The 14,419-nt window shown below is 39.7% G+C and overlaps 1 protein-coding gene across 2 annotated transcripts in view; it reads left to right on the top strand.

Moving 5' to 3' along the window:
• JAKMIP2 (janus kinase and microtubule interacting protein 2) overlaps nucleotides 1-14,419 on the top strand; it is a 164,925-nt gene that overhangs the window by 143,002 nt on the left and 7,504 nt on the right. Inside the window, exons 19-21 of one of the 2 annotated variants that reach the window (XM_065874612.1) lie at nucleotides 2,080-2,283; nucleotides 7,399-7,464; nucleotides 11,055-11,125. In XM_065874612.1, the coding sequence (XP_065730684.1) occupies nucleotides 2,080-2,283; nucleotides 7,399-7,464; nucleotides 11,055-11,105 (321 nt within the window). In that variant the 3' untranslated portion in view covers nucleotides 11,106-11,125. Of the gene's footprint in view, nucleotides 1-2,079; nucleotides 2,284-7,398; nucleotides 7,465-11,054; nucleotides 11,126-14,419 lie in introns of those variants that run through there. The other variant, XM_065874613.1, reaches the window with a different exon arrangement.

The raw sequence follows: 14,419 nt of genomic DNA, 5'->3' as shown, positions 1-14,419 counted from the left end.
CCTCCAGAAGATTGTGCTGACGGAGGAGCTCATTTGATCCACTCCCCTGAACCAAATTCATAAAGCATCATTCCTAATATTGGACTACAGCTTGCACTTCTTCTCTCCATGTGGACACCACCCTGCCCCCCACCATAATACACTGTAATGACTCAAGAGAAAAAGAGGAACATTTTGAGGAGTTGCTAGTAGAGGTTTTTATAATGCTTTCCTGGAAGCAGCCTGAGTCACTTTTGGGAAAAGAGTGAAGCACTTAGCCCCTGCTTATATCAAAGATGAATTAGTACTCCCCACCCAAGATGAATAAGAGATTCTGAGCACTGACTGATGGGGAAAGGAGAGGATGAGTATTGGCCGCTGATTAGAGAATAAAGAAGGAGGTAATTTTTCCCTCCCTTCCTATCCTTTTAGCCTTGCCTTCTCTACCTACACATGGTAAGATTAAACTGCATGTGTGTGTGTTCCAGGACTGAAGACTCATTCAGATAATTATTAATATATTTAACTTTTAAGAGATGAGACCTGCTTAGTCCAGGACAGGAGCTTGGAGAACATCCCTCACCAGGGCATGTCCTTTCACCTATGTCAGAGTCACAGGGGATAAGATGATAGATTTTGGTAACTGTATCTGAAGCATGTGAAAGAAAAGAAAACTGGGATATAAGAAGCAGTAGACTCTTCATCTAAAAAAGAAAAGCCTCAAGGAAGCATTTTATAGCTAGAGCAACTATAAATCTCAGAGTATTAAAAAACAGACCAACTCCAAAGACTCTAGGCTATATTTCTCAATTGTTATTTTTATAAGAAAAAAATGGAGACTATAAAGCCATCTTCAGAGGTGTGTCATGTGGAAGAGAGGAGGCATTGTGTGTGTGAAATACCTCCAATTTCAAGTATTTTACTCCAACTTGGACCACTTTTCAATGCTTATTTATAAAAATATGGCCACACGATAGATGTCTTTAAATATCTGTCAAATGAAAGAGAGAACAAACTTATTTTCAGCCACATTTGAGAATAGAAGGATATACAGTTATTATAACAAAGTAAGGACTTGCTAAAAATGAAAAGTATGTGACATAGACAGGATCCCAAGAAAAAGAACAAACTCTCCATCATCGGAGTAGTTCACATATTGGCTAGATGATCCTTATGGCATCTTATAAAGGGGATCATCAAAAGGATATTTAAGCTGGAGAAGCTTTTTTTTTTTTTTTAATTATTTATTTTTGGCTAAGTTGGGTCTTCATTGCTGCACGCGGTCTTTCTCTAGTTGTGGCCAGTGGGGGGCTACTCTTCGTTGCGGTGCGCAGGCTTCTTTTTCTTATATATAAATTTATTTATTTTATTTACTTATTTTTGGCTGTGTTGGATCTACATTGCTGCGTGCGGGCTTTCTCTAGTTGTGGCGAGCGGGGGCTATTCTTCGTTGCGGTGTGCGGGCTTCTCATTGTGGTGGCTTCTCTTGTTGTGGAGCACAGGCTCTAGGCAATCAGGCTTCAGTAGTTGTGGCACACGGGCTCAGTAGTTGTGGCTCGTGGGCTCTAGAGCACAGGCTCAGTAGATGTGGTGCATGGGCTTAGTTGCTCTGTGGCATGTGGGACCTTCCCGGACCAGGGCTCGAACCCATGTCCCCTGCACTGGCAGGCAGATTCTTAGCCACTGCACCACCAGGGAAGTCCCAGTGTGTGGGCTTCTCATGGCAGTGGCTTCTCCTGTTGCGGAGCACAGGCTCTGGGAGTGCGGGCTTCAGTAGTTGTGGTGCACGGGGTCATTAGTTGTGGTGTGCAGGCTCCAGAGCGCAGGCTCGGTAGCTGTGGTGCACGGGCTTAGTTGCTCTTCGGCATGTGGGATCTTCCCAGACCAGGGATTGAACCCTTGTCTCCTGCACTGACAGACAGATTCTTAACCACTGCACCATCAGGATAGTCCCTAAGCTGGATAAGCTTTGAAATTTATTTTGTTGCTAGGATCCTGTGAGACTAAAATAATACATCCCTCCACATGTACACACATGTGTACATTCACACACCACACGTAAGATGCTAAATTCCAAGGTTTTCTAATTCTATTTGCCAGAGAATCCAGGAACTAGAAGCGACTTTGTACAATGCTCTGCAGCAAGAAACTGTTATCAAGTTTGGTGAATTATTAACTGAAAAACAGCAAGAGGAGCTGAGGACAGCAGTGGAAAAGTTACGGCGGCAGATGCTGAGGAAGAGCAGAGAGTACGACTGTCAGATTCTACAGGAGAGAATGGAGCTCTTACAGCAAGCCCATCAGGTGAGGATGTAGTCACTACCTGGGTGGTACTAAGAAAATGGGACCAAGTACTCAGTACATAGTGTTGGGTATGAGTATGGAGAAGCCTGGGAGCTAGAAGCTATTTTCAAAGAGTAAAATAAATAGCTATTGTTTTCCACCTACACTCAGAAACAGGACCATGGTTTTATAATGAACTAATCTGAAGAGAATTGGCAATTCAGAAGCACTGTGTCATGCTACTGTTTTTGCGACTACTTTGTCCTGAAACACCTCTTGAATCTCATGGAGCCTGATTATGTCCCTTATGCTGGGAAGGGACTCTCTGGGACTCAGTCCAGGACACAGATAATGCTTCCCCGCTGTTACTCATCCCAGTCCATAACCTAGCCTGATCAAATAATCCGAAGAGGGTAAAAGGGAACAAGGACCTTTCTCTTTATTCCCAGAATAAACAGCAACAGCAACAGCAACAAAGCATGGAAGCTGCTTCTTACTTACTGGCATGTGCTATAGGTCAGGAACTAAACTAAGGGCTGTACTTCCATTGTTTCATTTATTCTTGGCAATAGCCCACTACTGTAAGTATTCTTATTATCCCAGCTTAAGAGATCATGATACTGAAGAAAAGAGTGCTTAGGTGATTGGCCCAAGATGACAGATAGTAAGCAACAGAGCCAGAATTACAGCCCAGATCGGCCTGACTCCAAGGCCAGTGCACATAAACATTGCACTATGCTGTCTTCTACAGCTTGAATCATCTATAATTTATATGATTTATCTAGACCGGCAAGGCTCAAAATAAACACCCAATATTAACTTATAGCCAAAATTCTTAATTCCAACTATTTGTTCATGTCACAGATTGCCAGGCAAAGACTAGGGTCCTGGTCAAAAGCAGATTCTGAAATAATTCCAGAATTGAAAGTTCCAGGCTAGGGTATTCGGTACTCATAAGCTGAAATAAGCAACTGGTACGAAATCCAGATGGGCTCTACGGGAGGTAAGACTCATGTGGTCATTAGAGATCAAGGTGAGTAGAAAAGGAACAGGGGTTATTTTTGGTGGATCTTTACAGATCCACTTGTTTACCCAAGTTAACAGGGAACTCTGAAGCCATTTTGTCCCAGAGATGATAAACACATACATGTTTGTTTCACTGGTTCTTGAGATTCCATCATAAAGGTTTGGATTTTGGCTCTGAAGAGAGTTTTAAAGCTTTCAATAATAGACTGTGCAGTATCATTGCATTAATGCAGGCATTCTTTCCTTCTATAAGGGAATGAACATGTCCTCTGCATAAATTTCTCAGGCTGCAATAGCATTTAATTAATTTCAGCAAAGAAGGAGGTGTGTCATAGAACCGCAGAAGTGTTTATTTTTAAGATGGACAAATAGTTATCTAAATTTTTTTATGATTAAAGCCTTGTCAGTGCTTTTGTGTCTCTTCAGTCAGCTAAGGTACTTCACTCCCAAAAGAGATGGTTCTGTTTGTTTTGTTTTAAGTTACCCAGTCTGAACTGTTAAGTACATTATATTTCTAAGCCTCAGAGAGTTTCATCGACATTTTCTGTCTCCCAACCAGATGTTCATTAGAATATGCCTTTCCAGTTATTCCTTACTTTCCTTTCAATCAGTAGCTTTGATTTGAGAGAATTATTCCAGAAAGCATTGGCCAGGATTTGTCATATATAAGTTTATAATGTAGTCTAAATTCTAGAGCATATCACTAACCACTTATTAGACATTTCTGTTTGAATGTTTTAGAGTGAACTCAAATGAAACATACCTAAACACACATTCTTATCCTTACTTTGCCCTTCTCTCCCCATCTGCCTGTCTTGGTTAGTAGAACTACCACATGTCAAAGCACTCAAGCTGAAAACCCTGGGGTCTTCCTTCTCCTTCTCCCCTTTTCTGATGTCATATTCTTCCTCAAAAGTCTCTATGATCCCAATTTCCAGTTGAGTCTAATCATGCTATCTCCAGGTCCTTCAGTAGCTGGCTGCTCCTCCCCTAAAACCCAGATTTGAGACAATCTTCATAGCTTACCTTCCTCTCATGCAGAACTCTTCCCGTACCCCTTAGGCCATGATTTCCCACCTCCAAGCCTTTGTTTTCCTGACTGCTCGCCCCAAAATGTCGTTCAGAGTCCACTGCACTTTTCCAAATCTTCTCACTTTTCAGTTTAGATCCAGCTCTTCAGAATGCTCTCCCTGATGAACACAATGAACTACATACTACTGAAAAAATCGACATTCCATACCCTTTTCATACACTCATTCAGAACCATTTATTGAGGGCCTGCTTGTGCTGGGTGCTGGGAGTGTGATGGTGGAGAAAGACATAAAGGTCACAGTTCTCATGTATCCTACCAATGAAGAGGGAAATAGCGACAGCGGAAATGAGCAATAGCCAGGGCAATTTCAGAGAGTGGCAATAAGTGCTCTGAAGATGTGTGTGTGTGTGTGTGTGTGTGTGAGAGAGAGAGAGGGAGGGAGGGAGGGCGGGAGAGAGAGAGAATGAGAGTGAGTTTGGGAGTAGGATTAGCCACTCTAAACTGGCTGATCAGAGCAGGCCTCTCTGAAAATGTCGAAACCCCAAGAAATCAGCCACACAAAGATTTTGGCGAGGTGTCCCAGAAGTTAGGGTCAGCAGGGGCTAAGTGTCTATCATGGGAATGTTTGGAATATTTAAGGAGCAGAGAGAAGGCCAGTATGGCAGGGGCACATGGAGCCAAGGGAAGGTGGTTATGAGATGAATCTGGAGAGGTGAGACAGGCCAAGGTCATGCTGGGCCTTGAAGGAGTTTGGGTTTTATTCTGAGAGCAACTTGGCTAACTGTCCCTCTCCCTCTTCCTCGCCCCCTTAAAACTCAAGGACTGCCGTGATCATTTCACATTCTAAGAGTTCACACTGGCTGCTATAGGAGGATGTAGGATGCACAAGATTAGAAGCAGGAAGAGCCGGCAGTAACCTCTCACACAGTCATGATGGGGGACTTGGTGTGCTTAGTAGCAATAGAGACAAAATGTCGTAGAGAAGGGATCTATTTTGGACTCCATAGAGTTTACTGTGAGACTGGATGGCAGGCTGGCAAGCAGATGGGACGGAAAAAGACATAAAGCCCGCAGCACACAGTGTAGCTTACCTAACTCATTGAATAAGTATGTATATGCAGCTTCTTTGTACTAAACACTGTACTGGGTGTTAGAGGTTGGCGATGAAGTTGTGCATAGTTTCGCCATTGTTTACTTTTCTGCTTAATCTGTTTTTCCCTGTGTTTTACATTTTTTCTCCCCATCTGGATGTGATAGTTCTTTGAGATCAGGAACTAATTGATGCCTTGCCTGTATTCTCCATCACATCCAGCACAGTCCTGAACATGTGAGAAGGTGCCCAACAAGCACAGGCTTGGTGGCTGCATAGATGCCATAGTAATCTCATGATTGTATTGGTGTAGTGCTTGCCTCTAATCCAGCAGACATATGAAGGAAGTTCTTGCACCCTCAAGGTAGAAATAGCTAGCAAATTTATTCTTTCACTGTGTAGCTTTGGAGCATAAGCCGCACTATGGAAATACAAGCACACACATCACACGCATTTATCATTCACTGACACACACATCAGCATTCATTGTCACGTAATTTCACGGTCCTTCTGACAAAACACACCCTCCTCTCCTGCACAAACCTCACCCTCTTTCCTTTAAAGCAGGATTTCCCAGTCTCTGCACTACTGACATTTTGGGCCTGATGATTCTTTATGGGGGTGGGGTGGGGGGTGGAGACTGATCTGTGTACTGCAGGATGTTTAGCAGCATCTTTGGCCTCTACCCCTTAGGTGCTAGTTGCACCCCTTCCCCCAGTTGTGACCAGTGATCACATGTGATTCAAAACTGTCCAGAAATTAGGTAGTGGTGATGGTTGCACAACTTTGTGAATATACTAAAACCACTGAATATTACACTTTAAAATAAATTAACTAACTTTTTAAATGTCCAGACATTGCCAGATGTCATCTGGGGTGCAAAATCACCCCCAGTTGAGAACCATTTTAGAGAGAGGAAGATATGATTTCCAAGTTCAACTGTTCTTTGTTCTAGCTTCCCTTTTGTCTCCCCACATTACATTGTAAAACCTCTCCTTCTATATTATCACGTTGTTTAGCTTCCATTGTTTTCTTCTTAGACTCCAGTTCTCCATTTTCTAATTATTCCCAAAAGAGGCATTAAATTACAAGCTTGCCCTGTGTAACCCTGTACCATGAACATACAAGGCCTTTAGATTGCCAGAAGGAAATTTGAAGACTCTTTTCACTTATAAATTAGTCTATGTAATATCAATTTCAAATCTGTGCTATTTAAATTACTGGAATTTTGTTATAGTTTACAGGTAATTTCAAAGACAGTTCTGGAACTTTTTTGTCTTCAGGATTACTTGTGTTATTCTTGTTATGTTTGGGGGTTTTTTTCCCCTAGTTTATCAGCTCCTTCTTTTGAATTTTTTTGAAGTGGAATCGCTACCTTGTTTTGTGAAAATTGGTCAGTCCTGTTTCGTGAGGAAATTCCACCCTGAAACAGATTTGATATAAGGTTGGAAAAAAAAAAAAAGGTAGAACAGAAACCGATGGGCTAGTTGCATTTGTGTGAGCCAGTTTTAGCCATTTTTTAATGAGGTAATAAGCAACCAAAAACCTTAATCAAATGGTTTACAACAAAATTTGTTTCTTGCTCTCTAGTTCTGGGACATACAGCTGTCTCTACAAGGATGTGGCTTTCCCACATCTCACTCCCACTCACGTTCCACTGGCCAAAACAGGTCTCCTGACCAAGCCCAAGGACAGTGGGGTGAGAATCATGCCTCTCTCACAGGGAAGGGGTCTTCAGGGATAGATTGACCCAGAAGAGAAAGGGATGGCAAATATTTTTAAAATATAATCAATGACAATGATTTTCACTGTGAGTACGGGTAATTTTTGAAACATGCAATAACCCACTGGGTATAGGAAAACGTATATGTGGCATTTCCAGATGTTATGTTTTTATAGAAAGTTCTGTGTTTTAGGTTGGTGAATGATCTTCTTGTTTAACTTAACAGACTGAAAAGCTTCTTTTTCCCATCCCTTTTTCTTTCAGAGAATTCGTGACTTAGAAGATAAAACAGACATCCAGAAGAGACAGATAAAGGACTTAGAAGAAAAGGTACATGTGAAGTTCAATATGTATTTCAATCTTTATTTTTTAGATCAGACAATAATATTGTTTTCACTCACCGTGTTTTCTTTCTTCTCAGCTATTGTGTATCTTGTGTAGGCAGGTATAGTTACAGTAAACGTAAACTCTGCCTGTAGTCAGGCACCAGGATTCTAGCAAAGCTTCTGCCTTCAGTTACATTTTTGCCTTTTGTGTTGATTCCTGTCCTTTTCTATCAGTGTTTTCTTTCCTCAGTTTTCCCTTTCCCATCTTCACTTCTTTGCCAAAAGTTTCTTCTGAGTTTTGTTACTCTACGTTCCTCTTCCTTTTTAAAATCTTTTTAGTCCCTTTTTTAAAAAGTCTTTCCCATTATTCATAAAAAGCCCTTTCCTCCTTGTGCTGCAATTTCACCTCAATAATACATTCAGAAATTTAGATTGACACATGAAAACTATGCCCTCATGTCACTTCCCCAGCGGTCTGAGAGAGGAACTGCTTCTTCCAAGTCAGCCAACACTTTTGGCAGGGGTGGAGGTGAGGTAAAGAGGGCATTTGGAATTGTGTGTGTTCTGGGAGAAGGGAGAGGGCTAGCGCAGGGATGCTCCTTAGCTGCAGTGAGTTCAACAGTCTTGCATAACAAAGAATTATCCTGCCTACGATGCCAGGGGCGCCCTGCCAAGGAACACAGCAGGGATGGCAAGAGGTGTTCTATGGAGTTCCAGTCTCATTGACTGGAAGTAGCAGCCTGAATCCCTGTGTTGCGAAAAAGAATGGTTGTTTTGCAGTATCTCATGGGCACCCAAGAAGCAAATAGCAAACCTTACCTGCCATTTCTGAGATAGTGATTAGAATTTGGTTCATCCCAAATGGCTTTTATAGTTGCCCTTACGTGAGCTCAAAGGCCACTGGTAGGGTCCAGTAGCCAAACAATCAGCCACCTAGATTCTTATGTAGTCTCGGTCTTCATGTACTTATTTGAGCTTGGGTAAGTGACTTTACCCACTGTGTCTAAGCCATATCTATTCAATAGGGATGGTAACACTCACCCTCACCTCCTCTCATGGGTTCCATGAGGAAAAAAATGAGGTCACTTAACATGAAAATTAGGAAACATTAAAAAAGTATAAGTCAAATTAAAGTATATTTTTTAAAATTTCCAAATGTAAAGTTACATATCTTATACAAAATTTTAAATTTGAATTTTCCTCTTTTCCAAACTGTGCTATTTAGTTCTTCAGGGTAAGAGTGTAGTAAACGAAAAGCTGCATCTAATTTCCCAGTGTTTGGCAGAGAGACCCATAGAAAGCAGGGGTTGTCCACAGTTTCCCTGGCTGTCAAAGGACACACCTGCTATCTTCCATTTTCCGCGTATTTAAATGGCTACCCTTGGTCCTAGTCAGTCTCTCTGCTAATCCGTAAACAGTCCTGGGGTGGCTCAAGGAGGAAGCTGCCAGCTCTTCCCCAGAAACTTCATTCAGTTCAGTCCCTACTTAACTGAGGAAAAACAAACAAAGGAATTTTCTAACATCTAGTCAGGTCACCACCCTAGCCAAATTAAGTGTGAACTTTTCATTTTACAGGTCTGAACGTCCTAAATATTTATGATAATAGGTTAATGTACTTAACAGAAAATGAGGATTATTTAGCTATCAAAGCAGCATATTCCATATGTAGTACTAAACTAAGCCGCTTCAAAAACAATCCAGTTGGTTTTTGATTAGAGGTTAGAATGACAGATGAGGTTTATAAAGTACCTTCTATTCACTTGATCTCAATTCTACTCATCCACAAGCATAGTAAAAAGGCTAAAGATCACTTATGTCAGGGATAGTCTTCATCCTTTCCCCTGGAGTACTTGAACACCTTCTCAGGGTACATACAGTATTCCTTCTTTGTTCCTAATTCCCACGCACACAGTGAGTATAAATCAGGTGATAAAAACAAACATAGCAAAATTGCTTCCCACGTGCCGCTCTTCACCATCCAAGGCACTTCCACATTCATCATCTCATTTGATGATGAATTATCATCATTCATTATAATTATTATTATAATAAATAATAATTATTATAATTAATTATAATTATCCTGAGAAACATACCACAGATATTATGTTCCCCTTTTATACAGATAATAAAACAAAGGCTCAGAGACATTAAACAACTTTCCCCAAATCATATAACCAGTCTATGGCAAATCAAGACCAGAGGTCAGGTATCTGACCCTAAGTGCCACAGCCTGCCTACCACATAGCATGGAATTTAGACTCTCATTGTAAATCAAGTGATGGGCATCCCCTCATGCCCAGAGAGGTAGCTCTGACCCCTGACCTTCTCATGGGAATAGTGGAAGCCTTCCATTCCTCTCCTCCATCCACTCCTGTTCCATGTGCCATCCTATTACTATCCATCTTCAAGGAATGGAAAAAAAAAAAGGACAGAGTTTCTGCTTTTCATAGTACTAGACCAGTCACTAATACATGGCTCTTCACACCATGTCTATAACTTGTTCATGCAATTTTGCCACAGGGAAGCAAGAGCCTTATAAGTATGGCATTAAAGGAAATATGCAAATAATATGCCCCATATGAGACTGCCATACAGGACCCTATTCAAAAATGTCATGACCAACAGAAGGCTCCTGAAGTGTGATAACAAGGCAAAAGACCTCATGACTCTGTAAATCACCGAGGAAATCAGTATTCGAAAAAACTGATCTGACCTATGACATTTTATAATTAGTATACAGTTGGTTTTCTACCAGTGCTACACAAGCATGTTTTCCAGCCAAGTATCTGCTTCTCTGGTGAAGGTTCTTGGTGAAGAGAGAAACATCGGACTCCATTTAACTTCTATGAGTCCAATAAGGAGAAATCTGTCTCAAAAGCATGACAGTCTGGAGCGGCAGCATCCATTCACTGTGTGTAGATACCTCTGATGAATAAGCATAGTTCATACCAGTAGGAGGACCACATATCCTCACTCAACCAGGACAGACCCAGGTTATACCTGTTGCCCTGATGTAATTACTAACACAATTCCATTTCCCTCTGAGGAGTGCCCCACTGTGGATAAGTGATCATATGTTTACCCTACAGATTAATACCTTAGTCCTAAAACCTAACACGTTAACCAAATAATGATAGCATTGAGTGATTGTGTACACTTTGATCATTTTTAATTTTTTAAATTACCCTCTCACACATTAAAAATAGAGACAATAACATGTAATAGAGCAGGACTTGGAAGGTCTAACCTCTAGGCTTCACTATACCATCAGATTATAGGCAATTAGACTATTGATTAACTGCTCTGTGCTTATTTTTCTTACTTATAAAATTAGGAGCTTAGTCCGATGACCTGTTAAGACCCTCTCAGAGTTCTAAAATGTATCAGTCGATGTTAGTTGAACACCAGTTATTCATTGCATTGCTTTACCAGTGGATAAATAAAAGGTATGGTTTTTTGAAATAAAAGGTGTTTGGTGTATATATGAGAAATGGTCAGATTTGAGCAAAGTGGAAAAGCTGAGGTTTTGTACGACCTGAATGGCAGTACAGAAATTCAGATTTACATAATCTTCTTCTTTTTCTTCTGCAGTTTCTGTTTCTATTCTTGTTCTTCTCTCTTGCCTTTATTCTATGGCCTTGATGTCAAGGTGCCTCTTACAGGTAAGATTCCATTTAATTCTCAAAATGTGCTTCTAAGAGGTATTTGATAAGAAGGATGCTGCATATAGTTACTATGCCCATGTTTTTTAAAAAAAAAATACACTGGGTATTTAAATGCCATAAAATGAGAAATAGATCCAGTCCATTTGGGTGATTATTAAAGAAATGAAGCAACCATGAAGCATGATGGAAATCAAGAAATTTTTCTAGCTAACTGTCTTGCTTTGGGAAGTCATCATGTCTGTGGATCTGTGACTTCTCATTGTAGCCCCTCCTTACACTGAAAGAGTCGTTTCTGTATCTGCAAAGTAAAAAAATATGAGTATGTTTTTAGTCTCTCTTCCAGGTTGAAAATTCTGCTTCTGTAAATCTAACAAGTTAAAAATGACTGATTTTTTAACCCTTTCTCCCAGTCCCTCTTCATCAGGACTCAGGAAAAAAGACTGTTTAGGGAGATTGGATCTTGTTTTAAAATAAGATAGTTTTCAATGTCAATTTAGAAAAAAATGAAGACTCACTATTATTATATTATCAAGTCAATTTCTTATGAATACAAGTATAAATCATCTTAGACAGTGATTCCCAATGCTATTAAAAATACAGATTCCAAATCCTTACCTCCGATTTAATGAAGCAGATTACTAGACGTGGGGATGAGACAGAGGGTGAGAGAGGTGGAGAGTAAAGATTGATCTGTATTTTTAACAAGCATACCAGGTGATTCTGATGTCTACCCAGGTACAGAAACCACAAACCTTAACACCATTATTTAAAAATAAACAAGGGCTAGCTGCTATTCTAAATCTGTTTACCATGGTGTGTGTCCACTTTGGTTATCCTATTAAGTTATATTATGCAGGGATCTTTCCTGGACCTCACGTTACTTAACGTTTTCTATAACAAGTTGAAAAATGGAAGAGAGACACTTTCTCTCTCTGTGGGTATCAACTCTGTTACCTGGATGTGAAACAGAAAAGCAAAAGTACTTTAACATGACCTGATACAAGGAAGGAGTGAAGCAGATATCCCCAGAAAGTTGTATCCTCATATACCCAACTCCCTGGCTTTATTCCTTCCTCCAAAAGATTTTCTTTTCAGACTGAAAATTATCCTCTGTCTGACAAGAAGGGTAGTAACCTTGCAGCACATAAAGAAGAGGACTTCGTTTCTTAAACTGAATGAGAATATCTAAAGAGAAATAGGTGAGATTCTCTAGAAAAGGATCAAAATGGCCAGAGCGTGAGAAAACAAACAGCCCTCCCATACCCCAAATAACAGTCAATCAATCAATCAATCAATGAGGCAAATAAAGTTCATTGAGACCCAAGTACTACATGGTGGTGTAGGGAAGAAACATCAAACTTCATAAATACATAAATACTAGCTAGAAAATGAGTAGGCTTGAACATTAATATCAATAATGACTAACAATTACATGCTAGGTGCTGTTCTAAGCAATAGATACATTAATCCTCACAAAACCCCCTAAAAAGTAGGTGTTGCTTTTACTTCTTTTTTTTAAAGTTGGAGAAACTACAGCATGTGATTTTCCCAAGACCATATAGCTACAGTGGGCAGGACTAGGATTTGTACCCAGACAGGCTCACGCCAGAGTCCACTTTTAACCCCATTCTGCCTCACAAATGAAAGAGGGCCTTTCTCTCACATTTTGAGCACTATTTATGTTCATATATATCAGCAATCAGAGGGGTCCTGTCTACAATCTGTGTACTACTACATAGCTCTTGGGTTTTGAAATTGCAATGTGCTCATCTCCATACCTTTTCCAAGTTTTTGTAACTCCTCGAGGGATATACAAAATTTGATTTGCTTTTCCTCCAGAGGCGTGCGTGATTGACACTTAGGAATGGTCAAATGAAAAAATGCAATTATAATTAATAATAATAATATAGCAAATTAATGTGGCAGTGAATCTGGGTAGTAAAAATATGTAGAGGAAAAAGGCTGAGTAGACTGTACAGCTTTGAAGTTAACTCTACTGTTAAGTTTGAATCCTGCCATATACTAGCTATGTCATGGTAGGTTTAGACCAAGATTAGGTTTCCTATTCCATAAAATGTTTATAATCATATTAACTCCAGCATGGCATTATGTTGAAAGAATTAAATAAGATTATACATATAAAGGATTTGCCACATTGACTGGCACATGGTTTAGTAATCAGCAACTCTTAGCTATTATAAAAAAGAAAAAAAAGGTGGCTATCACATTTACTGAGTTTGCAAATATACAAGTTTGAAAATAAAACCTCTAAGTACTGCCGAGTAGTTTACTACCTAAACCAAAAGGAGTAGTTACCTTTTCATCTCTTCTTTTCCGAGAATAAGCTGGATTTCAGTAATACAAGGGAATAAGACATTACTGGAAAGTGATTAATGCTACTTATATGTCCAAAGCAGGCAAGAGAGAGGTAGGAGGAAGTAAGGAAGAAAAGTGCTTTCTTATTGGCGGGTAGTAAGAGTATGCTGCAAATAACCACAAAAATATTTTTCCTATTAAATTAAAGATTTATATTCTGCTCTAAACCTAAGACTAACTTAAACTGTATATAAAGATAGCCTCCTTAAAATGAAATGACTTACGCTTCTTTCCTTTTAGCAATTACCTAAGTCATTTTTGTCAGTGATGATCTAGAAGCTGCTGAAGGCTCCTAACTCCTTACTGCTTTCAGTGGTTGCTGACTAAATAACTCCGTTCACGCGTTATCGTGGGACTTTTACCTTAAGTAGGGGAACCCCATGTAGTTTCGGGAGATACCATCTGCTCATGCATTCATTTTCTCCTTCCAGTTTTATTGTGATATTGTTGACATACAACACTGTATAAGTTTAAGGTATACAGCATAATGATTTGACTTACATACATCGTGAAATGATTATCACAGTAAATTTAGTGAGCATCTACAGAATTAAAGAAATAGAAAAATATTTTTTTCTTGTGATGAGAACTCTTAGAATTTACTCTCAACAACTTTTATATATAATACACAATCACATTAATTATATTTATCATGTTGTACATAATACCCCTAGAATTTATTTATCTTATACCTGGAAGTTTGTACCTTTTGATTGTGCATCCAGTACCTCTTCCCCCTACCCCTCGCCCCTAGTAATCACAAATCTGATCCCTTTTTCTATGAGTTTCTTTGCTGGTTTTTGAAGTATAATTGACCTATAACATTATGTTAGTTCCTGTTACACAACATAGTGATTCGATATTTCTGTACATTTCAAAATGACCATCACAATAAGTCTAGTTACAAGCTGCCAT

This window comes from Phocoena phocoena, chromosome 3 (genome assembly GCF_963924675.1).
Source record: "Phocoena phocoena chromosome 3, mPhoPho1.1, whole genome shotgun sequence".
NCBI classification, from domain to species: domain Eukaryota; kingdom Metazoa; phylum Chordata; class Mammalia; order Artiodactyla; family Phocoenidae; genus Phocoena; species Phocoena phocoena.
The sequence above is the reverse complement of the archived record's forward strand: the minus strand, read 5'-3'. Positions and strand labels throughout refer to the sequence as shown.